The following is a 25,839-nucleotide window of genomic DNA, read 5'->3' as shown; positions in this document are numbered from 1 at the left end:
TAGTAATTAAATTTATGTTTAATATTTCATTAACCTCGTATTTAAGAAACTCGAGCGCAAGTGTCATGCGCATGCGCGTCGTTTTGGCGGTTCAGATAGACATGCGCGTTGAAGTATCTAAATGCGCGCGATATTTTGTGTAGAATTATTTTAATAATTAGTTTCTTATTTTGGCATATTATGTAATTACTTAAAAATATATAATATAATATTTAATAAGAGGTTTACAGATTAAATATGTTGGTTATGGAAAAGTACATCTTTTATATTTTTTGGTTATAGATCAGCGATATATTAACAAATTTACGAGAAGCGACGTCATGTTCCCGTGACCGGAAGCTGAGTGGGGCAGTCTACTCTAGAGCCTAGAGGAGTGACAGGTAAGACTTTTGCTCTTTGCTTTAATTAACAATTTTGTGTAGAATTATTCCGAGAATCGTATTGTGTTACTCTATTTCGCATTTATATCGAAATTTCTTGCAAGGAAAGTTAGTAATGACACTTGCAATTGCGTTATGTGTGATTAAATTACATAAATAAATTGTCGATGTAGAACGCTATACATGTCGCGTAGAAATTAGAATCATGAATAATAATATCAAAAAATATTCAAATACAAGTAACCATTCTAAACTTAAATAACTTCAAGAAATGAAGTTATTTAACTTCAAGAAATGAAGTTATTTAACTTCAAATTTAAGTTGTTTTAGAAATGAAATATATTAAATATGAAAAAGTTTAATTTTTTATATGGTGCAGTTATTGGTCAGTGATGTATCGATAAATTCGTCGGAAGTGACGTTATGATCACGTGACAAGTAGTTCCGTTGGACAGTCTATTCTAAAAAATGGAAGTGTGACAGGTAGGTTGCAAGCTTTCTGTTTTTAATTAACAATTTTTTATAGAATTATTCGTTGAATCGTATTTTTCTATTCTATTTTGTCTTCATAAGCGAAACTATTTTGCTAGTCTATTTTGTGTTCATGTTTCTGTCAAAGAAAATTGAAAGAAAATTGAAAAATTGAAACATTATACATTAATCGAAAAAATTAGAATAAATTGTCTTGTCATTAAATTTACAGTAGCTGTATGAATTATGTATGCTATTTTATTTTAAGATGATTTTGATTGTTAATACGCTAATGTAATAATTAGCTTTTAAATACATTATATTAAATATTAGAGAAATAATATTTTTCATTTTACAGATAATCAGAGAATTGTTGAGAGGTCGATTAGAAATAGAAATGTATTTTTACAACTGGAAACGTTATGAAATGGAATTAAATGGAATGTAGTCGTCTTCAGAGGTCCAAGCTTCATCGGTGAGTGTTTTAATTTATATCGTTTAACATGATCACATTTCTCTGATTAAAAGCTTATGTATGTGTTAACTTTTCATTAATTATTCTTTGTCAATTTATTTAATAATTGGTTCGTTATCTCTGATTTCATTTTTTGTCTGTTTTATAATCATATTCATTTCGACACAAAATGAAGTTAGAATTTGTCATAAAAGTTTATTTTTTAGCTGTGAAAGCAAAAGAATACGTATAAAATTGTATAAATCTCGTATAGAAATAAAAATTACGGCAATTATAATAGTATACAATTAAAAAATACTCGTATACAAATTGTAACGAATAGATAAATGTTTAATTACTAAACGTGTAAAAGTATTGAATAATTCAAAGCTGTTTTATTTGGACGTATTATCAATGATCTATCAAAAGGTTCGCTGGCGGTAAAGACACGGTTCCGTGACCGGAAATTGGATGTGGCAATGATGAGACACCCTTCATCCACTTTCCTATGTCGCAGCAATAACATTCGACACTGTTTAATGTTTTCATAAACACAGTGGTTACTCCTCCAATTATTAGTAATTGATCACCTTGGACAGAATTTATATTAAAGTTAGTTTTTCAACATTTAAATGTTCAAACTTTTAAATTTTCAAATCCTCTAATTTTTAGACTTTTAAATTTTCAAACTTTCCAATTTTAAAAGTTTCAAAATTTCAAATTGTCGAATTTCCAAATGTACAAATTTTATATGGATCTCAAGTATAGTAGAACTTCTTTCATTTAATTATTACATAAAATAGTGCTATTTTTTTTATACCTTATATCTTTGAAAATTACTTCTGAAACTGGTTTTAATCATAATCATAGATATTCACTACTTTCTTTAATTCACATATTATCTTTTATTTAGTTGTAACAATTATTATGTTACGCTTTTAAAGTTATTTGGATTAATTCAAAGTACTTATAATAGACGATTACTTTAATAGTAAATGAGATATTTTATAGAGAAAATATTCCATTCACTAGAAGTTCTACTACACTCAAGGTTCACCTGTTTGCGCGAAAAGCCACTTTCGATCAATCATGTCAGAAAAATTCCATGTTTCTGTCGAATTCCTCGATAATAACCAACCTATAGATCCAGTGGAATGTCCGTGTCTCGCGATCGACAAGTTTGCCAGTTCCTTCCAAACGGAAGCGTTTACGTCCCAAACGTCGACGCTGTCGATGCTCTGAGTGCCGTTTTCAGTGGTCGATGCACCGCCGATCACGTAAAGACAGTCAGAGACGACGTAAAAGGAAGCAAAGCACCTCGGTGACCTCAAAGACGCTGCTTTTAGCCATCTAAAACCGTATCGATAACATCTTTCGCATTCATAACGACTAGAGCGAGGCAAATGAAGCGTTTAATCTAATAAGTAATGCAACGAGTGGTAAAGGATGCGACAGAATCGAGCTAACAAATTTCTGATGGGATCGTAGCACTCGACGTCCTTTGAGAATAGCTCCTTCTTCGATTTTGTCATCCCGCCAGCGACCCAGATAAGATCTCGATATTTCACGCTGGCAGGGCCAACCCTTGCAGTCTGCATCGGTTGCATCTCTCTCCACGTGGAGTCGGTCGGATCGAATGCCTCTATCGTCTTCAATGCCCTGAAATAGGGAAAACAAGCTTATCCATTGGCACCTTGTCAAATTACGCTATCGAAGCCAAAGTTAGTTCTCTCTATACAATATAAACCGAGCCATTTCTATACCTCTGAGTACAATGTTTTGGTTAAAATTGATGAAAAAAAGATAAAGAAGTAGATACTAGATTATTAGACGTATGGCTCAAAGAGAATTCAATTTCTCTTGATTAGTTTTATTGGTCAAGGTGTGAGAGATGCAATCAATTTTTCAAATCGAAAGCAATATTTTTTATTTTATGCTTGTAAAGCTATTGAATACTTTTCTGTTTGTTATTTGCTTAATCTGTATACTCTAAATGATTTTTTGTTGACATCTGAATTCTAAGTACTTGAAGTCTGTTCAAATAGTTCTAATTTATTCTTTATACGGGTAAAGACCCATTTATACAATACAAAATGAAGTACAGGCAACCACACAAGAAAATAATACATGTGCTAAGTATAAATCCCTTTCGTAAAATATTGCAAAGAAATGGAATTTATCTCCAGCAAAGGTTTTAAGCATTTTCGGTTCTAATGGTAGCATTTTAATGTAAGCAGTTATTTAAATGATCTATATGAATCTTCATTTCATATTTTCAATTTAGTTTGTCCACGTACAAAGTAAATGCTACTCTGGTAGTCGTACTCTGAGTTACTAAGTAAGACTTCTTTAATGTTCCGTAATGGTAATTGAATTATCTTATTTAAAGCGTGACGAGGATGATGACAGTTGCAAACGAAAAACGGTTGTAATTAGTCGCGGTCAGCGTGGAAATAAATAGCGGGGAAAATGAAGGAAAACACGAATAGCAACGTAATTACGCTCTCTTTAACAACTCACATCCCGTTCCAGCCTTGCCCTCCCACAGCGTACATTTTCCCGTGACTGACCACCAATCCGAAGTCCTTTCTTGCTGTCAGCATGCTAGGTTCATTGAACCAAGTCCTGGTAGTCGGGTCATAGCTCCATACACTAGCGACAGCGGTGTTCTTCCTGTGGAGCTTGTCTTCCAGAGGATCGGCTCCCCCTAACAACATACGATTCTTTTTTACATTCTTTACCATAGATGTTAGCTGATTACTTTATGAATCATAGCAATAATAGAATTTTTTCTTCTATACAGGATGTTTCAAAATATGTGGATATATGACTCTAGGGATAAATTGAAAGCATGAAATAACAAAAATACAAAATGTGTTCAGTTAGATTAATAAACTTTTCTTATCATTTTTCAAACTACTAAAATTTACAATATCTTTCATTCATAACTTACTTCGCAATAGTTAGTATTTTGTAACACGTTTTCTGAAAATATCTATATAAGAAAAAACTGTCAGTTTTAAGAAAATTATATATTCTAAATATTTCTATTTGGTCTTGTTCCTAAGTCACAGTTTCCTAAATAATATCAATATCTATCTAAAACCTTTTTGTTCACTCTTTAAGGACACAATTGTAAGAAACATTAAGTTAGATCAATTTTGAACGAAAATTCTTAAAATATAAAATTAAATGTAAATTGAAAATAAGTTACTAGGCCTGTTTATTGCTACTTTCATGCCTCAATTCATTCCTAAAGTTACGTCTGTACTTTTTGAACTACCCTGTATAATGTCTAGAAGGTTAACGAAAGTATATGGCAAATGCTCATTCGGAATTCACATTAAAAATTACATCGATATGCGTTTCGTCATCGTTCAACTCACCCACTACATAAATACGACCTCTTAGGTAAGCGACCGAGTGGTGATGTCGTGCTTGTGGAATTTCTCCTACGAATTCCCAAACGTTTTCGTCAGGTTTGAACCTGTATATGTCCTTGCCACTGTTCCCAGCACGACCGTATTCCTCATGAGGATCCACACCACCGAACACGAGAACCGATTCTCGATTGGGAAAGAACAGAGAGTTATCGAAAAAGTATCCGTCACTGTTCGAACCTAACATGCTGCTGCTAATCCTCTGTGGCCTGTAAAAAATCGACCCGTTTTGCAATAACATTTCTTATATTAAATATAAAGTCAATTTATATTTATGTATATAATTATATTTCATATAGTTTGAATATATATCATGAATATAACATAGACTGAATATTTGAACAGAATTCAGGAACTGAAATTGAAAGTTTAAAAAAATTATTTAAACTAAATTATCCTATGCAAATACTTATAATACAATAGTTTCCACGATCATTCTACTTGTTTTACTGAATTAATTCATTTGTAATATTTTTACTAAAATGTAAGATAGACTTATATCGCGAAAGGATACATATGTTCACAATTTTTAATGAAGGAAGTTATGATGTATGTAACTCCTTGTCTGATTAGCTACTATTATTATTTAAGATTTCGAGGCTTACAGTGGCCGTCTGTAACTCGACTCTCGAATCTGAACGCTTTTGGTATTCGTTTTCATTTGTTGAGTATCTTCTCCTGCAAAATTCGTATCGTTCTCTTTTGCAACATTTCCTTCGACGATGACATTGTCCTCAAAATCAGTGCCTGATTTCGGTTCCGACGCTGCAGGGGAAGGATCCTCCGCGTCTGTATTCTCCGAAAGGGAACTGATTTTTTCGTCGTAATTAGAGAAAAATACTGGCGATTTGATAGTCTTAATAGACATCGACGCATTTTGCTGGTTCTGCGTACCCGCCTCAAACTGAAATTCAAAGCAAGCAATGAGAAATACAGCTAAATTTCATTAAAGCTTAAAGCTTGTAGCAAGTGTTGCGGTCTTTTACTTGGTCCAATTGGTTCTCGATGCAACTTTGATCTTGGTTTCGAGAAACTGGATCTCTGTTCTTCCTTCTCGGACTCGACTGCCAGGAGACTGCCTCTTTCTCATTTCTGATTTGGTTTGCTAAACTGCTTGAAATTCTGATGGGCTCCACCAAAGGCTTGCGAATCGTTTCACCCATTGGAATTGCTAGAAGTTCTGCCACCTTGTGGATATTTCGTTTCTCCTCTGACATCGATTTCCTGATCTGTCGTTTAAAAAAGGAGCGTATATTAAACAAATTTCCTCTTAATTTTTAACACTTTGTGTTCCACAGAACACAGAGTTTCAAATACTTTATTTTTTCCAAAGTAGACACTTGACAATACAGTACTAGTAGAGGCCATAGAGTCCTTATACTTGAAAAAATCGCAGCAAAATTATTTATGCTAGACGAGACTTGCTGAGGTTCACGTCTTTAGATTGTTCAAGCAATTATTTCTAGACAATAGTGATTTAAAGGGCAGCTTTGCCACTTTAAAACCAATATAACATTGAAAAGGGAACTTTGGTGTATACACTAACTTCATGAAATCTTCTTCTGGTCTTGTATCCTCTGTAGACCGCCTGTATCGTGGTGGCCGCCTTCTCTTCGGATTTACTCGAGTCTGTTCGTTCTTCCTGCTCTCTCGCACACTGTGCTCGTTGCTTTTTCGCAGAAAATATCAAATTCGACTGCTGGCACCGGCAAACATCCGGCGTGTTCTTCTCCTGTCGTCTCTCGTAATCCAATTTACTGGCGTCCTGGATGGAAAAAGAGAGAACACAGTAGCGAATCCACGGGGACGAAAGTTTCTCTCTTCCAGAGAGGAATCTTTTTTTATCTTTCGAGAACCAGTCGCATTACCGACGAATTCGCGCCACGACAGTGTTCCTGTTTCTGTTTCTCGAGAGTCGATGATTTGTACGGTGGTTTAACTGATTCCCCGCCGCCTGTGAACCTGGTGTCGAATGTGACCGCGTGTCCTGGCTTTTCGTTCTTCGGACGATCGTTCTGCGCTATGCAATGGTTTTCAATAAGTATTTGAGTGATAAATTTATGGCGCAACTGTTTGGAATTTATGAAAATTATATTTTTTATGAGAACAGTTTTTTTTAGAACTGAAAATATTTTTGTCAGAATCAAGCGATATATGGAAATGCTAGTGGCAATTATGTTTTTTGGGAAACAGTTGCAATCATGAGATATTTTTCTTAAGAAACTTGCTCAAAGAATGATAATTGTGTTAACTCGAAAATGAGAGACTGAACTATCCTTATCTATCTAAGTAAGCTAAGATATCTAAAAAATATGTTATGTCTGATACTAATGATATTATTTTAATAATGCCACATATTTCTTAAAGGGTTCTTGTATTCTAAAATAGTCAAATTTTCTGACATTTCTGTCTATATTATACAGAAAATATAATTATATAATATAATTAATTTTTAAATCGATGTATACTATCCTATGCATATATATAGTCGATATATATTATATAATGAATATAAATTGTTCTATCTTCTCCCAACCTCGAGCACAAATTATTAAGGCGTGTTAACACAATTACGATTGTTTGATGCAATTAACGAAAACTACGGGGTCAGTGTAATCTCAAGGTAAGAGGTTATACGCTGTGTAAGTGCAATTTCAATGAATTGCGCGAAGCATAATGGCGGTCGCTTCGGTTTGCCCGGTTTCATTAAGCACGGATTTCGAGCTGCATAAACTCTGACCTTTGACTACAGCTCCGTGACATTTCTTCGGTGAAAATTTATTACTTCCACTTACAAAGCACGTGGCTTACCTCGAGATTCTCTTTGACGATAACCGCGGTAATAATCCCTGAAAGCGAGGAAACTGTTGAAACGAGAAAATCTGGCCAGCCTTTTCAGTCGCGAATTTTCATCTCAAGACGACTCACCCGTACATTATATCCGCTGTCATTTCCATCCGCCAGCGAATCTAACCTTTGACACTCATTACACTCCTTAACCACTTCGAAATAAGAGCCATCGAACATCTCGATTTCGTATTAAATGAATAGACACGTGATGCACATATGCTTTTCAGTACAATCCGACGTTTAATGTGTACATACGATATACGAGTATATAATCTCTAAATTCGTATCTCTATATCCGCAGGAGACGAGCTCGTTCTTAGATACAAAATTCTAAAACGCGTACTAAAAATATTGTGCATCGCGACATTTTGCGACGTTCGCTAACGCGATAATTAGTGAGGTCCAGATTGTTGTTTTTGCGTAGTTCTTCGGTGAGGATTCGATCCAGGGTTACTCACCCCCTTGTTCCTCTCCAGACTGCTCAAATATTCATTCATAAATTTCGGAGGTAACATCATGCTTTCTGGCATCTGAAGCGGCGAGTAATTCGGAGGTGCAGTCTTAGGGTGATTCGAATGCATTGCTGCCCCGTTATATCCGACGTCAGTGTCACCTGGCAGACCCATCTTAGTTAGATTGTACTTTGAACTGGCTCATTTGACGCGAACCTAACTCTAAATCGAAATTCAGACGTACCAGAGTTTTGGGGGTAGTTGGTGGCTGCTCTAGGAGGGCCGAAGGAGTAGTCGTTTGGGGGTGAACTGGGTGGGGAAGGTTTCGGTCGAGTCTTTCGAGTCTTTAATTCTGAAACTTTGGTTCTCTGGTACTCCTCGAGGTACAGCAAGAACTCTCGATACGTCACGTAGTTCTTTAAGCAGAAATAGGTCGAAGCGTGTGTAACTTGGGAAACGTCGAATAGCAATGAGGAAGTTATTGAAATTCAGGTTACCTTGTCCTCCCCAGCCCAGTTTCGATTCGTCGGTTCCGTGAGCCCCAGGAGATCAATCCAGTGATAGTAATCTTCAGTCTGATTGCCGTACCAGTATTTAATAATGACAAACCTGAAAAATAATCCTGACAATAGTCTGATGCTCGTTTCTTTCAAATAACTCTCTCTACTCACGCCAGGCCATCATCGACCATCTTCTGCACTTCAGGATAAGACATTAGTTCCATGAACTCAGGGTTCTCTGGGTTCCTCTTGACATCCACCAATTGCCACGGGGCAATCAGACCGAATCTGACACACTTTAGCACTTCCAGCATGTGCTGTTTTCTATTTTCCCAATCGTGCATTAGCCATCGAACAGCAGACATCAGAACTTCCATTTCACTGAAATGGGTGGAATCGCGAAAATGAGGTAAATAGATTCTAAGACCACCCAAGAGCTGCAGAATACCTGTTTACACTAATGTAGTTGGACTTTAGCAAAAGACACATCTCCTCGACGGTGAGTTCTAGAAAGTCCTTGGTGCTAACTAGCATTAGGAAGAATTTCATGATTCTTGGCACCATCAGCTCCATGACAGCAGTATTGCCGATTCTTCTTGCCTCTAAGTAGAGCAGGAACGCGGTGTCCTCTGTGAACAACTCATCGTTGTCTATGAAAGCCCAGCACTGTTCTTCTAGTTCTAACAGATATTGAGAAAAAAAGAAAAATGTGAAAAGTCAGTTATTTTCATACGATATCAATATTTTGCCATGACTAACGAAAAATTATATTTATTATTTATTTTTAATAAGACAACTATCTATATCCTTATGCTGAAACTTAAATACTACATCAGTGAATTTTCGTACTCATCCAATATTAAAATTATTAAAATGTCCGAAAATTTAAATATAAAAAATTTTAACCCAGTATTGAGTCACACATCACATCGTCACATTGTGAACCTAGATGTTCCAAGTTTCACGCGGAAGGTTCTATATTGGCTCGTGTAGAGAGATAGGATACACTCTTTATTTTCTTCGAATCTCATACGGTTTATCGAAGTTTCGAGTTGGACAGTGACGTATTCAAGGAAACTTGAATGCGGCGCCATCGAGAGTTTCCCGGAAGCCTATCGTGCCCGAGAAACTTTTCATTCTTTCACTGGTAGCGAGTTTGAACTTTTAAAGTGTGTTAGAAAGCATGGGTTATACGTTTGTGCGAGGCAACCGCGCTTTAGAAGATTGATGGAAATGGGAAACTGTGATGGGGGTGTGTTGTAAACAGGGCCATTCCTCGTAAACCTTTCTTACAGTACAAACAGAGGGGAATATATAGATTTAGAATATGTAACGTCATTTTTTACTGCCATGAGATTAGAAGTGATTTGTTTGAGGAGGAAACAGTCATGACCCATTTCAATCCACCATAGTACACTGATGGAATGTCGTCACTGTAATCTGTCTGTGTAATCTTTTGATTGACAATCATTTTTTATACTAGGATTTTAATGAATATAGATCACTCAGTGCTTGTGTGTTACGTTGGGTAACAGAAAAATTCATTACTCGGTTAGTTCGAAATTTTTGTATATTTTTTGTCGCTCACCTTTGATCCCAAGGTACTGAGCAGCAGTGAACACTTCCAGGATGTTGTCCCTTTGCAAGAGGTGGTAGCTTTCGTTCTGAGAGCTGATCATCCAATCGTAGATGATTGAGAACGCTTTCGAAGTGACGTCACTCTGATTCAAAAGTTGCAACTATTTTCATTTGTGCTTTGGATTGAAATACTGATAATATTGGCTAGCTTTATTTTAGATATTACTACTGCAACATAAATTGGTACCATTGTCTGAAAAACTTTCACATATACGTTATTTGGGTACTTTATTTGGCTTGTTCTTTGAAATATTAAATTCAATTAAACTTGGCACGACAGAAGTGGAATATTCCCAAGAATGTGAGAAGCAAGAATATTTCAAGAAGAAGTCAAAAATATTGACACTGTGGCTCATTACTTATTTCTAATTACTCTTTTCCTTGACACGTGGCGAACAAAAGCGCTTCGTCGAACAGAGGGCAAGAATAGAGCGTAAAAGTGGCTCCTCGACGGCAATCGTTAAAGGGTGACGGGAGGCGTATTATTCGAGAACCTCTATTCACCCTTAAGTAAGAAGAGAGAGAAATCTAGTAACAGCTAGGGAAGACGAAAGGAGTTCAAGGTCGCTTGGCTTCGAGCCCACCGAGTCACTGTTAGAGGAAATGGGGGAGCCAGAAGGACCAAGATGCTGACACAGGAGATTGGGGTCGCTTGCAACCCCTCGTTGATGCCTACTCTGCGATTTGGTAGTTTCAGTACCCGAAGATATATTGAATTTCCCTCTGAATTGCAGCGTCCAGTATACGCCCACATTCGAGTCTCGTTTCTCTCCTCAAAAGTTTGAATAGTTGAAACATATCTAACTCCTATTTGATGACTCCCTACGTCCGAAAAGTCTTGAAAGGAGCAACTTTCCCTCTCTTAACATGGGGTTAACAGGATGGATTTTGAACACTGACTAGAAAAAGACTGAAAAATTTATAGAACAAAGAATTAGCCTTAGCTATTTTAAGTATCTACCAGAATCATAACTTTTGAAATGTTTTACAAAGCTATTGAACAGAATAAAAATTTTAATCAAAAATGTTGAACGAATAAAATAATGCTGGATAAATTAAATTATGCCATAAGTGAATTTTGAATTGTTTTCAAAGGGTACTGAATTAAAATATACATCTAATAATTGTTTGCATATTAGCATAATCCTTAGTAACGCTGGGTGAAATTTCCATTCAACAATTTTCCTATTTTCCTGTTTGCCTCTTCTCATGAAATCACCCAACATCACAAAAATTCTCAACCAAGATAGACAAGGGATGATGACACGGGGGTTAAGGAATTTGATCCTGAATCAAACACAATGTTCCAAGATTGTGGAATCTGATCGAATCACCAGCTACTCTATCAGGCAAATGGCGCGAGGGAAAGAAGAAGAATCGAGTGGAAGAGTGTCTAGAAATAAACGGGCGAGAAGTGGAGAGACTTTAAGATGGACGTGGACGACGATAGATGTCGGTCCAGAGGTAGAGGAATCGGCTGGAAAATCGTATCTTGCGAACAAAGAAATTTTATTGGGGATTTTCTAGATTCAAGCTTTGTAGTTTCGATAAAACCATAATAATAGGTTAAAAATATAGTTTAAATATTTAATAATTGAAACATGTTTTCTAACTTCTAAGTACTTCAATTTTTGTCAGATAATTGGGTTTTCTGTGGAAGGTTTCTTTAAATTACGAAATTGGTAAATTTATTAACAAAACTTTTGGTTGACAATTCCTCCCTCAAGCCAATATAAAAGCTTCACTTTTGGTATCTAGAAACTGTTTTCCATAGACAGTTATTCCTCCTATGAGGCCAACAAACAATTCTCTTCTCTTCTGAAATAGATCTTCTATGATAAAATGTATAATAGACAAAATGTGAATCAGGTCCCATTTTCACAAGAGTTGAAACAGAGATAGACTTCTTTCAAGGTGATTTAATTAATGCAAATCTGTTGAAAGCATAGGCATCTTCAGAGAAAAAATAGTGTAATAAATTACTTCAAGAAGACAGGGCACGTATGGACAAAATTAACGTTATCGACGACCGAGGGAACGTCGAGCCATCGCGTTGTTACGACTCGTTTAACGTAGATATATACTTCATTAAAACATGAAGATCGATGGCGGACGAGTTTCCATGAAGGGGGCAGAGTAATTCGTTCGACGATATTAACGTGGCTCGTGGTTTGCGACGATAAACAAGAACACATCAGAAGAAATACCGCGCAAACGATTTACAACATCGTATTTGCTTTGGAGATGGAAATGGTAAATAAGCTTCTTGGGCAATCTGGATACGAGGATCGTACTGTTTTTCCTGTTTCGAAGGGATTACTGGGATTGATGAAGAAATTGTTGAATTGATTAATGACGAAGGAAGATGGAAGATTAATTATTTAGGTAGTTTCAAGGGGATTATACTGTCGCTTCAGGACTTTGAGAAGATTAATTTTGATCAGGGTTACTCATATATTTAGATAACTCTCAGATTATCTATACTTAGTTAAACCAATTCAGGACACATTCACCTACACATTATAATTATTGCATATTTTTATAATTCTGTAACTTCTGTAATTCTAAGTTTAAATCCTGAAGGGAAATTAAAAGATCAAACTTCACACAAAGTAACTCTTCAAGAGATCAGCATTGAAATTAAGTTCGAAGAGTAGGCATTGGAGAACACCTATTCTTGGATTAAATCTCAGAATTGGCAGACAAAGTACGTGTCTGGCGTTCTTTTGCTCCCACATGGCCAAACGTAAAGTGTCTATCAGCTCACCCCAGTCAAGTCGATTTCCTTGCAATTCTTCTCGTCGAAGAAGGTGCTGTAGCTCTGCAGCACCAGCAGGTGGCAATGGAACTCGTCCTGCTCGATCCGCACGATGCAGTCGGCGTTCCTAGGAAGATCGATCAGGAAATTCAGTTAGTAACCCTATCGTTCCCCTCTAACTTTCGTTTCATCGATCGCGTCCTGTTACATAACCTTACTTGTAATTTGTGATACGCCTGGCCAACTCCTGATACAGGTCGGTCTTCTCCGGGAGAATTATGTTATCCCAATCGATCGGCTGCTCACCCGTAAACCCAAGTCTGCGCGAAATTACAGCGATCAAGCGTTATTGGGAAACATCGGTGGAAATCGCTGCGTTTATCTCGTTCCCCAGCTCGAGCCATATTATTCGAGCTACCCCTTTTTACGACGTATCAGGAATATAGGTTAATGCGATTTTATGAAAAATAGTTTCGCCACGGAAAGGGCATCGCGTGGTTTTTCCTATAAAATCGCCTCGACCTGGTTTTTATCCTCCTTCGTTTGGCAAGTGATTGCTCTAGAGCTTCGTACATAAAACTTACGCAGAGAGAGGTACCTCCTGAAGCAGAGGCATCTGATGAGACGTCGATGGCACTGTTTTCTGCTTCTGATCCATCTCCATCGATGGTAATTTTAATTTGAACGGGTGCATTGTAGGTCTGTGCTCGATCTCTGTGGTTGATAGGTTCCTATGTGCCTGTTTTATTTCCAATCAGTGACATACATATAAGCATTAAGACAATTCAGGGTGATATAGGTAGCTTTATACGAATAATTCAAAAGGTTTCAGTAATTAAGCTTTTCAGAAGGCAAACTAGCCACCCCCAATTTTTGTAGAAATTTCAATTTCAACACTAAAATAAATCTAGCTTTACAAAATGAAGGAATCACTTAAACAACGCAAACGATAAGGTCAAACAAGCTACATGCTTGACAAAAATAAGAGGAGATGGATGTCCACTTTTCCCAAGTATTCCATCAACCTGAAGCAGTTCGTTTCGTAGTTCGGCGATCGGTCAAAGGGTATTACGTAACCGAACGATAACAGTGACAGCAGCGTTACCTGGTACTGATTGACCGTCGTCGACGAGAAACCCTGCGGAAGATCGATGGGCCTGGGTCGCGTCGAGGACTCGGAAACGCGTCCACCGAGTTCGTTTCCGGTTCTATTCAGCTCGGCCTTGACGTTAACCTTGGTGTGCCGTGGATCAGCTACCAGCACGCTGACTTTCTTGGATTCGAACACCACCTACAATGACTACGCGTCTGCCTTGAGGCGAACATTCCCCAAGATTCGAAGAGCCATCCTAGTCCAGAGAACCTGATGGGGACGTTTACCTGATTGGGCACGACCTTTAGGTTACCACTCGGGGTCGCCTGGAAAGGAAACACTCGTTTCTCGTCGTTGCCGTTGTTTACACTGATGTATGCACGATTGTCGCCTCGTTCGCGTGGACATGCGTGCATATGCTGCATCAGGTAGGCCAAGTTGGGGTAGGTGGCTCCGTTTCGTCGTTGCCTGGAATCACCGTCTCTTCCTGGACTGTGGAACGTTATGCAATTTTGTTGCATCTATTAATATATAGATACAATGGACATATAGTGCTTTATACTAGAGCCATAGCTTTGGCGTTGAATTCAGAAACCAAAAGAAAGAAAAGAAGAAAGTACATACAGACACATGTTCCATATGATCTTATTTCATCTTGTTAATGAATGAGATTTAACAAAAATTTTGCCTAGTATTTGCATTATAGTATTTTTTCTTTTATGAATTTTGTTTTTGTATCTGTTGCAAGTTGTTGAGAAGAAAGATTTGTAGCAAATACTTCCTCGTGTATGAAGTTGTTTGACTGACACTTAATATTATTTCACACTCTGCATTTTGGAATATCTATGTCATCAGTATTTTCGGTGTGTACTATACTCTCGCAAAGTTATTTACAAACAACCATCCCGTGTACTTACCCATAATGTAATAATTCTAGTAATTTGCATGAAAATTAAAGGACCCAGATATTGATTGAGTTCTGAAAGTGACGCAGGTGAGAGAGGAAAGTCAAAAGAGCAGTGTTCCTAATTAATTATACCAAAGTTGTATCGAGGAGCCTGTGGTCCACTGTAAATATCGAGTATAATTAACAACTGGTAAGCGTTATAGTTAAGAGCTATTGAGCGGTGTATTCGGGGCTCATTAAACGCTGCGGGGGATAATTAATTAATGCCAACGTCGGGAACTATCAAACGCCACACTCGATAACTATCGGGCGCTATAATTAACGATTATCAAGTACTGTAATCGGGGATAATCTCGAATGCTATGGTCACTAACTCCTCGATCCGATAATTGCACAGTAAAGCATAGAACTATCAAACACTACGTCCTATATCAACGTCTACCCTCTAGCGTTCATGCTCGTTGGTCGTTCAGTCCATCAATACTTATCTAACGTAGGGACCTTCGTCTTACCTATATTTCATGATTCATCATTAAGATTCGTCCACAGAGTAAAATGCAAATTTCGCAATAAATCTTGTTACCTGGTACGAGCCATTAGTTTCAAAGCGGAATTATCAGAGGGACGACATCGCTCTCTGACAGTTCTGTCGGGCATCCACTGCTTATCCGATCTTCCAGCCTGATCAGGATCATCCGAATCTTCCTCTCGACGAGTAGTAGATCCTTCGTCCGACCTAATCAAATTTTTCGCAGACTTGGCCGAATATCTCGTCGGATCGGATCTCCGTTCGGGCGATTGCACTTCTTTAGAACCGACACGGCGATCCTTGAACAAGGAAGCGACCTGTGCACGATTGTCTTGATAAACGTGCACGTTGAGTGGTCCTTGCCGCTTCGATAAACGCCGACGTCGTCTCAAAGTAGCTTTCCTTCGGTCAATCGGATGTACAGGGGAACGGTCTTCCGGACTTTCCAGATTCCCCCTGTGAGAAAGGAACCAAAAGGGAATTGTAGGATTTCTTCGTAAACTCGATTATAGAGGTCTGATACGATGCAAAACTTCTGCAATTTCTCTAGCGATGTAGTAATACTTCTGGAAATTTAATTTATTGCCAAGGCTGAATCCTTGGAGCAAAGGGAATTGTATGTCAGGCGTTTCTGAAGAGAAATTTTTATGTGGAATAGATTTTTGGGCTGGTCTTTAAAGTTGACTTTAATTTATGAAAATAGCTATAAAAAGGTTTCCATGTATCTGTCATATTAAAAGCTACTTCTATAGAATAGTACGATTATTGGAGTTTTAAAAGAAAAAATTAGTTCTGTATTAAAAAGTGATTAATAGAAGTATCATGACCTATGTGATACCAACTACCAATCAAAGATCATTAGAAGAATTTCTTTCCTTAAAAATAAGTAAGTAATATTAAAATTGAAGACTTTAAAAGCCAATACCTCGAAACTAAAAAATACGTGACAGGTCTTTGCCTTACAACCAGAGATACTAGAACCTAGAAGCTCCATAAAAAGCTTTCGATATATTTATCCTTTACCTCTCGTGAAGCAAAGGTCTATCAGTCTCCCTGGACAGCTGGCTGGATCCACGTGCTACCACTTGCTCCGATTGCGTCACCTGAAGCTCTGGGCCAGTCGCGGGAGGTGGTGTGGTTGGTTTCTCGTGATACAAGACAACCACGCTGCTCTTGCTGTCTCCAGGCCGTGGCCGATCGAGCGATTCCGATCGATCTTCGTCAACTAGGAACGTCCTGGGATTAAACTGGTGGTCCTCGCGAAGATAGCCGCGCGTGTTCCAACTGGCTGGCCGTTCCTCGAGCTGCCTGCCCCGCTTCCGTTCACTTGCGAATTGTGCCTTTCCGTGCCGAGGAACACGTAGGCGAAGAGGAACAACGCGAAGAGGAACAAGTACATCGAATCAGGGGCAACGACTCGAGAGACGTGACCGAGATTACGGGGTTTCGGGCCTTGGGGATGACCAGAATCATGGGATCGCTATAAATGACGAGAAAAGGACCTTTCAGAGGGTGGCAAGTGAATTGTACCAGGGGTAGAAGTTAGGAAATATTTAATGGAAATAATGTGGCAAGATTTAGGGATATTGTGGGAGGACTTACTAATACTATGATTTTAAATTTTTGGTATTGCAGGTGTATAATACATTGTGTTTAATTGAATTGAAAATATGGTTAAGAATGTAATTGAAAGTACTGAAATATTTTATAATTTATATAGTATTGCAGTATTCACAAGCAGTACTATCTTATCAGTTTTTGTTAAATGTTTTGTGATTTTTTAGTCGCCCCCAAAACCCGAATAGGATAGCTAACAATAAATTGAAAAGGATTGAACGATTGTAACTTACACTTTTTGCTGTTTCGACGAATCGCTCGGACTATTCGCGGTGTACTTTTTCCTGTCCTGTTGTCAAGGGAGTGCATTAGGTGTCGTTATAATGATACTAGAGGGATGTACGATTTAAGAGGGTGCGGATGACCTGTTGAAGTTTTCGGATAATTACCAATGTTTCGTGAAAGTTTTGCCGCTGTGATCCTCGCTGCTACTCGAAGTCTTCTCTGTGATGAAAGTTACCTGAGGCTACGTGATTAGAATGAAAGAAATAAATAGTATAAGTGATTTAGTAAAACATTATCAATTTTATCAAAATGTCACTACTCGATTTTCGAAAATTTCGTTTCATTTTTCTCTTTCTATTTCAACAAATTACTTTGCTCGTTAATTATACCATTTTTCTTTAAAGCATTTTGGAATTTCACTAATCTCATTGTTTCACTGCAAAAAGCCAAAGTGCAAGTGACAATGTCATCGTTGATCGATGTACTTTTTAGATTACGAATATTTCTGCGAAAAAAATGTAGTGACATAAATGGAAGCATTTTTGTGTTAGTGCCATAAAACGTCACTGTCAACCTGTATGGTTCCTGTAAAAGGTTAACTTCAACTCTTCCACCCTTTCATGTTATCAAGGTTTATTTCACAATATGCATTTCTACTGTAACAATTTTATACTACTTTTTGCTTCATGCTAATTGTTATTCAGAAAAAATGGAGTACATTACCTCATACTTTTTTGGATAACCTCGAAGATGTTGAAGGCTTATCGAACGATTGTTCCTGTTGTTGTTAACTAATTCTTCAGAAACTGAAATTTATGCTAGGTCTTAAATGACTTCATTTATACCCTATCGATTTTTATCCTTTTTCTAAATATTTTCCTTATGAAAACTGCAAGAGATCTGAGGAAAGAACCACTTACATCACTTACGTAATTTTGTTTCGACGTGGTCGTAGCTTGCGAAACAGCAACGATGATCGTAATTCCTCCCAGACGCCTCTAATAGATTCACTGAACTATTTCTTGCACCGTTCGAAATATGACGTTGGTGCCGCGATTTCCGATAGAATCTCGCGCCTCTGGCAATAGCAATCGATTAGTTACAAGATCGTTGAACGTTCCAATAAATTCTTCATCCCAAAAATGCCAAACATTCTTCGATGAAATAATATTCAAAATTGCTCTTTCAAAATCTGGTACTTCTAAAGAACCTCACAGGCGATTGAGAAATAAATACCTTGGATTCAGCAGACCGAATTCCGAGGAGCGCCAAGACTCGTCTTCTGTCGATGCAGGCGTTCTAGGTTCTTCCTATAAACAAATTCAAATAGTCAAAGCTAAAAAAGATATCAACCCTTGAAAAAACAATCTCTTTTATCCACCACTGTTACTTAACCCTTAATTACTAACATCTAGTTCCCTGAAATTTATATGAACAAAAAGTCTGTCAAAATCTAATTAAAGCCTATTGGTGTCACACAGTTTCAAAATTAATATACCAGTAATTGTTACACAAAACCGAGGCATAACTTGTACGAAAAATCGCTAGTAAAAAATATTTCACAGTTGCGTTTAGAGCTCAAGAATTAGAAATATATCACACAGAATCTGTGAAACTCCGCGTCAGTACTTAAGGGTTAAAAATCTCAGAAACCGAAGAAATCACGGAATCGCTCTTTTTCCATCGTCCTCGTTCCAATTTCCAAAGGTACTCACGTCATAACGCGTTAAACCTCTTCGCATGGTACAGCTCGCATTCGCTCACCAAAAAACCTCTCTCAGGGCTGGCGTCATAGCAGAACGTCACTGTTTCACTTTGGTCGGTGTAACGTGGACTAAAAACCGCTAAAAATATACGACGTAGAAATGGGTGGTTTGACGTTTAAAACGACCGAGACATTTGTAAGGGAAAAAGAAGAAGGGGCGATAGATGGCGAGTGCAGGGGGGGAAACCCTTGGAAACCAAACAGAGGACAGACGAACCGTGGATTGGTTGACGTTCACCTGTTAGAATCAGATTCCCTGGCTGCTTCGATCGGTGATCGTCTGTGGTGGATTCGTTCAGCTTCGTGATTGAATATAACGTTGGAGAGGGAAGGGATGCGAGCTTAAAGTCGGGCATTATCGTCTGAAAGCGCGGCTTTACTCCCTCGTAAATTCCACCTTTATGAGCTCGCTGAAATTACAGGGCCAAAGGGAATCTTAATTGCTCCTACGTCGACCGATTTTCTACGACGTTGTTTGACCGGGTTTGATGTAGCGTTATGAGTGTCCTGCAGAAGAGAACTCTCCAAGTGTAATGCTCACTTTTTAATAGACATTTGTTCGTTTGTGAAACACTGAGAACGTCGGTGCTCCACTTCTGAAAACGTATGGCTAATGGTTTGTGCGACAACAATAATAAATAAAAGTGGCCTCGTGTAATTTGATTTCTTAACAAATTCGAAGAATTCAAGATCTGAAAATACAGACATTTGCAGTTATGCATATTTAATTAATAGAATATTTTGAAACTTGGAAATTCGAATATTAGGTAAATTGAAAATTTAAACGTTTGAATGTTTGAAGATTCTAAAGTTTGTACCTTTGAAAATTTGAACATTTGAATTCAATTTGAAAAATTAGGGAGTTCGAGAATTTAAAAATTTGAGTATTTTAAAATTAAAAAATTTGATGGTTGGAACTATCAAATACTATATGGACAGATAGATGAAAATACGATGTACGAAGCAAATTTAGTCGTTAATACTTAAATAAGTTGGTCATGTGCCTAGTTTCTGATAAACATGAAGCTAGTAAAAACACCTGTAATACTAATAGTCAAGATTAAATTTCTTTGGTTATCAAAAAACATCCTATTTCGTATTTCTACTTCATAAGGAAGGTTTCATTCTTATTATTAACCTTAGAATATAAAGGTGTGTCACTTTTGTGTGTAATAAAGCTCTTTATATTCGACGTTTATATGTATCCACTAATCCTTCTAAATAATCATATAGTAATTTGCGAAAACAGGCCCCCAAATCTGTACAAACTGCTACATTCCAAACAAACGAACCTAGAGATCCGCTTTTCCCAAACCACCTATGTGTACACATTGTGCACATACCCTGAAAATGGGGTGGCGCTTGTACGGATTCGGTGCGTCGAGATCCAGAAGCGTCGACGCCCCGGGGAAACAGCTGATCGAAATCTAGAATGTGGAGCATCCACGTGTTGAACTTAGCCAGTTTTTAACCCCTCTGCACAGGTTCCAGATAAATGTAACGGTATGTAAATACAGACATAATGAGCTCGAGGAGGACAGCCTGGAGGTGGAGGTAAATAGCGAGGATATTTGGGTTTCGCCGGAGGAGAAGGTCGCTGAAGATAGCTCGGCGGAGGGAGGAATCGGTGGGTTGAAGCGTGGGTGGTGCTGCCTGGCGGGCTCCATCGATCGCTTCGGTGTCCTGGTGACCTCGACCTAATGCCACCCTCTTCTGCTCTTGAGCACACTCCTCCTTCTCCCGATCCACCTCCGCGCTCCCTGAAAACCACGGGGTCAGTTAGCATCCCCGTCAAAACACACAAAGCCCTGGGGGAGCCGGGTCCAGCCAGGGGTGGGAGTACGAGTTAGGTTTTTCAGTTGAAAGTGTCCTCCGATACGTCGAATTAAATCGTTTAGCTAAGCAAACGTTTTACAACTTGAACGTAAGTTCTTGATTTGCTCCTGGAAGGTGCTTTGATAGGTTATTGAATGTGTAGCTTCCATGTTCTATAATGTAATAGAGTTTCAAGTAGCTTCAGTTATTACACATATTCAGTTTTCATACATATCTACACTGACTTAGATTCATTCATGTGAATCAACTAGTTTGATATGTTCGATCATTTTTATCTTTTGTAATTTTAATACAAAAGTAAAATATCTGTAGAATTTAGACTGATGAATTTAATATTTCTTTATAAATAAACTCGTAGATTCCTGTGCAAATCCTACTTATATGCTTATATGATATCGAGCTATAATTGTTCTGTGTATATTCCTTCATCTGAAACATCTCTTATCAGCACAGACCTATTCAAACGATCTTCCCGATACTCTACCTAATGAAATTTCCACTGTGTTGCATCGAGATACAGCTATTAACCCCACACGTGTCCTTCCCAAAGAGGCAACATAGCAGAAGTTCATCTAAATGTCATCTCTGTAACCTGTCTGCTTCAGTTCATGAAGTACAATTTAACCTTTCTCGACCTTAAGATTGTAAATATCTTCTAAAGGTGATGTTATACACCTCCTAAAATAGTAACCCTCTTCCAATCACAAGACCCCTCCATACAGTTCCATTATCACCTTCTAAACTCCCCATCGTTTTCGCCATTTCCAAGAATCCTTCAATTTTCTGTCTCTCCTTTTCCACTTCGACAAGTCACGAATGTGCCGTCAGTGGTCTGCCATCGAAAACGTGTCTGGTATCTGCGAGCGAGTCTCGTCAGGCAGCGACGAATCGGCAGCTCCCAGCCGCGTGCGATTCCCCGTTCGAGTATCGATCAGCGTGATTGTCCGCGGCACGAATTCCTAGTCGGTGCGTGGTCCGAAGCCGCGGCAGACAAATGCACGAGCAGCGTGCACGCGATTCCCGCCGTGTCAGCGAAACGGGGGCCGTCGCGGAAACGAAACACTGGGAACGAGTCCAATATTGCGGGTCGGCTTGCAACGGACGATATTAAGTCCCTAGCTAGAGGCCGACGGCGCAATAAGCCCGCGGTACTGACGACATTATTACACCCGCGCTCATTTGGCTCGTCATCTTGTAGATAAAACGAGAATCTTCATGCAGATGAGCCTCAGCCAGTTTGCGTACGTAATTCCGCCCATGTCCTTATCGCTGGGGCTCGTAATGTTTATCGCTGACGTCAACTGGGGCTGAAACAAGGTGTCGGGGATCTATGGAAACCTACTTTTTTAATTACTGTCAAGCAACTTTTTAACCCTTAACTGCTCTTGTGGGGTCCTGCAAAACCCTTGACTTTGTACATAAGGTGTCCAAGTTGAAGCAGGTCACCTACACTTCTCTTCTGTTTTTAATAACATGAAAATCTGGGAAACTATAAAAATGGTCCTATACAGAAGATTATCCTTCCGTGACATTCCTCCTTCGAAACTATTTAAATTATACTGTGGACAATTTCCGTGTCGTTTAAAAGAGAAGAGATATTAAGCTGGCCTGCTTCAGCTTGGATACTCTGTACATTTTGTTGGTAATATTTTTAGTTATTAACAGATACCATCTTTAGAGTCTCATTAATCAATTGTTATTTGTGAAGTCTATTGATAACATAGTTTAAAAAAATATTCCACCAGACCATTTAAGGGTTAAGTTTATTTCTTGCGAATAAAGTCCTTGAGTCATTGCTGAATGAAATCTCATTACATTATGCATTTTCTATTTATCGGACGATCGATACATACTAAAACCCACACACCTCAGTCAGTCGTCGTATGCATCAGCAATCTTCAGATCAGCGAACCGTACCATTGCATTTTAAATCGCTCAGTCGATCACGAGCGTCGAGCAACACTTGACAGCATTCAATTTTTCCTCTGGTCAAACGAAAGCAAACCTTTGCTGCTCATGAATATGTAGCCTACGATGAATGTGTAACCGTGGTTTTAATCAGTCTCGGATGACGTGATTGATATCGTTAATGTGACCTAAGGCAAAATCGTGCGAATAAAGTACACGATTTTCACTGCTGAATTCATTAACTGGGACTGAGATGGGCAATGAAATCCTTTCTTCTGTGCTCCTCTCTCCACTAGGCTCTAGGTACCGTTACAGAGGTTCGCTATGAATATGAATGCAGAGATGATCGAACTGTCAATAACGATACCGTGTAATGGTAATAATGGTACCTATGAACAATGGGACACCGTAATTTCGCACGGTCGACAATTGCGCTGGACGGGACGCACTGCCAACAGGAACGTTCGTAGAATATGGAAGGTGTCTTGTACCGCAATAATTCCTGACTCGCGATCGATTCCTCGATGACAAGTGGGCGAGCATTGACGTCGCGAAATTCGTTTAGTGATTAGTCGCGAGACTGAGAAGGTGATTAAGCTACGACGACTTTAATGTACATCATTAAATTATAAAATATCTATATTTATTTTACCCTAAATGAAAGAACATAAAGAACCCCTCTTTCCTATTAGAAACTGTGTCCAACAATATCTAAACACATCATTAAATTACAAAATATGTATATCTCTTCTACCCTAAATGAAAGCATATGAAGAACACGATAATCCCCTTTCAAAATGATCCCTCTTTTCAAATCTTCAACTAATCTGCTTCCAAGAATTGAAACACACTTTACAACATCGAACCCCGATACCATAGTACCTAGCCAACAAGCGCAAAAAGAAGCACAAATAAAGACGAGGCGTCCTCGATCGAAGCTCGCCGAGCTCATCCCCGCGTCATCGGCAGCCATGGCGAGAACGTTAACGCAGCTTAAACGCGATTTACATTTCTAAGGGATTAAGAGCGCAGCCGTGTTCTCCGCGAATGGTGGATCTCCACCCGACCCGTTTTCCACCCTCTTCTCGGCCGAGTCGCTGGACGAAGACGGCGCACCCTTAGAAATTCATCTCGACGATTCGACACTTCGGGGTGGCAGCGGCTAGGAGATGAGGGAGGCAGTTGTGGAGGGGTGGGTGCAACGCGCGGCAAAAGAAAAAGATAAATGAGGTATGAAAGGATAGTGAGATAGCCAGGGCGGCTGGAGGAGCTGGGAGCTGGCGTTGAAGGGTCTAGGAGAGGGGCGAGAAAGAGGAGTGCGAAACGAACATGCATTCGAATAAGAACACGTTCCAGTTTTGCTCCATTTGTAGACGTGGGTGGAGTTGCGTGTAGGAGAAGGACAAGAGGGTGCCCCTTCCCCTCGAAGGGCTGGGAGGGGGTAAGTGGCAGGAATTCGCAGTCGAGTAGGCGAATCGAGGAAGCTGGATGAGACGGGGACAGGAAACTGAAGTGAGAACGAGAGGGAAGGGGTGAGAAAGGGAAGAAAGAAAAGGCAGCGGAAAGAAAAGGGGTAGAATCAGGGAGTGTGGGCCAGAGAGGGGGAAAAGAGAAAGAGAAAGGGAGGGGTGTCGAGTGGCGAAGGGAAAAGGGAGGGACAGAGATGAGAAGGACGTAGGGAGGATGGTGTTGGTCACGAGAAAGGGGGATGCAGAGTTGCCAAGGTTACACCCGCGTCATAACCACCCTACTGCCCCTCCAGCAACCACCCTTCTCTCCTGGGCCATTTTCCATCTCCCTTTCGCCTCGATCCCCACTAAAGTACCTACGATTCCCACCACTCCATCGCCCGATCACCGCTGGCGCACCCTTGTCCATGCGTGTCTACTAAGCTTTCTTTAAAACTTTCACAATAAATCCCTCCTACCGCTTCTATACTGATTTATGGCGAACCGACCTTGTTAAAAAACTACGAAGCTTCCGGTAACGTCGATAAAACAGCGCTTCATGGCCCGTCTTCTTTCCCTGTTTTCTCTAATCTAAATATATGGAAACGTGAGCTGTCGATCACGAAGGTCCGAGAGTATTCATTCATTTTTCTTTAGAGGGATGATAAAGATATGAAATTGTAGGGTTCTTGAAAGAAAATATTTGCAATATGGTTCTGCAGAGATTTAAATTTGGATATTAGAATTAAGAAAGGATTCCTAAAATTTTTTAAGCTAAAAAATTTGAAAATTTGAATACTTTAATACTTAACTATTTGGATATTTAAATATTAGGCTATACATGTGTGACGAATATTTGAAACTTGAATATTTGGTTATTTGAATATTTGAATATTTGAAACTTAAATATTTGAATATTGGCAACTTGAATATTTGAATTTTAAGATTTAAAAATTTAAGTAAAGAAGTAATATGAATACTACAAATAATTAGGATCTAGAGTGAAGATCGTAATTATAATCGAACACCTACAGTGTATTTGAGTTATAAATTTCATTTGAAATTTTTGCTCTAACTTTTATATGACAGGAGCAGCACTTCAAAGGTAGTATTTTATTAAGTGAGAAAGCATTTCGTAGCGAATTCATATACTCCTCTAAATACCATATCTCCAGAGAAATATATATCAAATGGGAGTAGTGAGAACTCTTAAAAGCTGTTTACTGTTCCCGAGATAATTTTTGCCCAGAGATACTTTACAGTAGTCCACAATTTTCCAAGAAGATATCGTTATGATTAAGCATATATCGTTTCACTCCCTCTTCAGAAAAGTCCTGCGCTGCGTTAAAGTTTTAGCTTCCATAAGCCAGCGATTAATTAAACAGAGGCTACCGCGGAATTATAAGCGCTCTGTATAATGTTAAACAGTGTCTACATCGTTGGAGAGTAAAGCAAAGCTTTTACACAAGTTAAACACTGACGTCGACGGAGCGTTGAGTTTGTTCAAGTCATTATTGCATTTAAGCTTTAAGTTCTTCTGAAAGGGCGGTTGTACCTTAGTGCTTGTG

The 25,839-nt window shown here is 38.7% G+C and overlaps 1 protein-coding gene across 1 annotated transcript; it reads right to left on the bottom strand.

The window, feature by feature from the left end:
* Positions 1 to 1,598: 1,598 nt before the first annotated feature.
* On the bottom strand, positions 1,599 to 19,056 carry LOC143178514 (uncharacterized). The gene is made up of 32 exons (XM_076377237.1): positions 19,030 to 19,056; positions 18,551 to 18,624; positions 18,466 to 18,468; positions 18,244 to 18,392; positions 18,160 to 18,203; positions 18,045 to 18,092; positions 17,972 to 18,003; positions 17,735 to 17,921; positions 17,479 to 17,555; positions 17,325 to 17,378; positions 16,496 to 16,708; positions 15,527 to 15,928; positions 14,324 to 14,528; positions 14,049 to 14,234; positions 13,528 to 13,682; positions 13,162 to 13,263; positions 12,953 to 13,070; positions 10,136 to 10,268; positions 8,996 to 9,227; positions 8,719 to 8,928; positions 8,545 to 8,656; positions 8,279 to 8,463; positions 8,054 to 8,210; positions 6,614 to 6,745; positions 6,292 to 6,510; positions 5,713 to 5,974; positions 5,351 to 5,681; positions 4,692 to 4,954; positions 3,826 to 4,012; positions 2,773 to 2,964; positions 2,444 to 2,655; positions 1,599 to 1,895 (listed from the first exon to the last, which is right to left on the bottom strand). Exons 1-32 carry the CDS (start codon positions 19,054 to 19,056, stop codon positions 1,717 to 1,719), a joined length of 5,082 nt encoding a protein of 1,693 aa, XP_076233352.1. The 3' UTR covers positions 1,599 to 1,716.
* Positions 19,057 to 25,839: the final 6,783 nt, after the last annotated feature.

Source organism: Calliopsis andreniformis, chromosome 4 (assembly GCF_051401765.1).
Source record: "Calliopsis andreniformis isolate RMS-2024a chromosome 4, iyCalAndr_principal, whole genome shotgun sequence".
Classification (NCBI taxonomy): Eukaryota; Metazoa; Arthropoda; class Insecta; order Hymenoptera; family Andrenidae; genus Calliopsis; species Calliopsis andreniformis.
The sequence above is the reverse complement of the archived record's forward strand: the minus strand, read 5'-3'. Positions and strand labels throughout refer to the sequence as shown.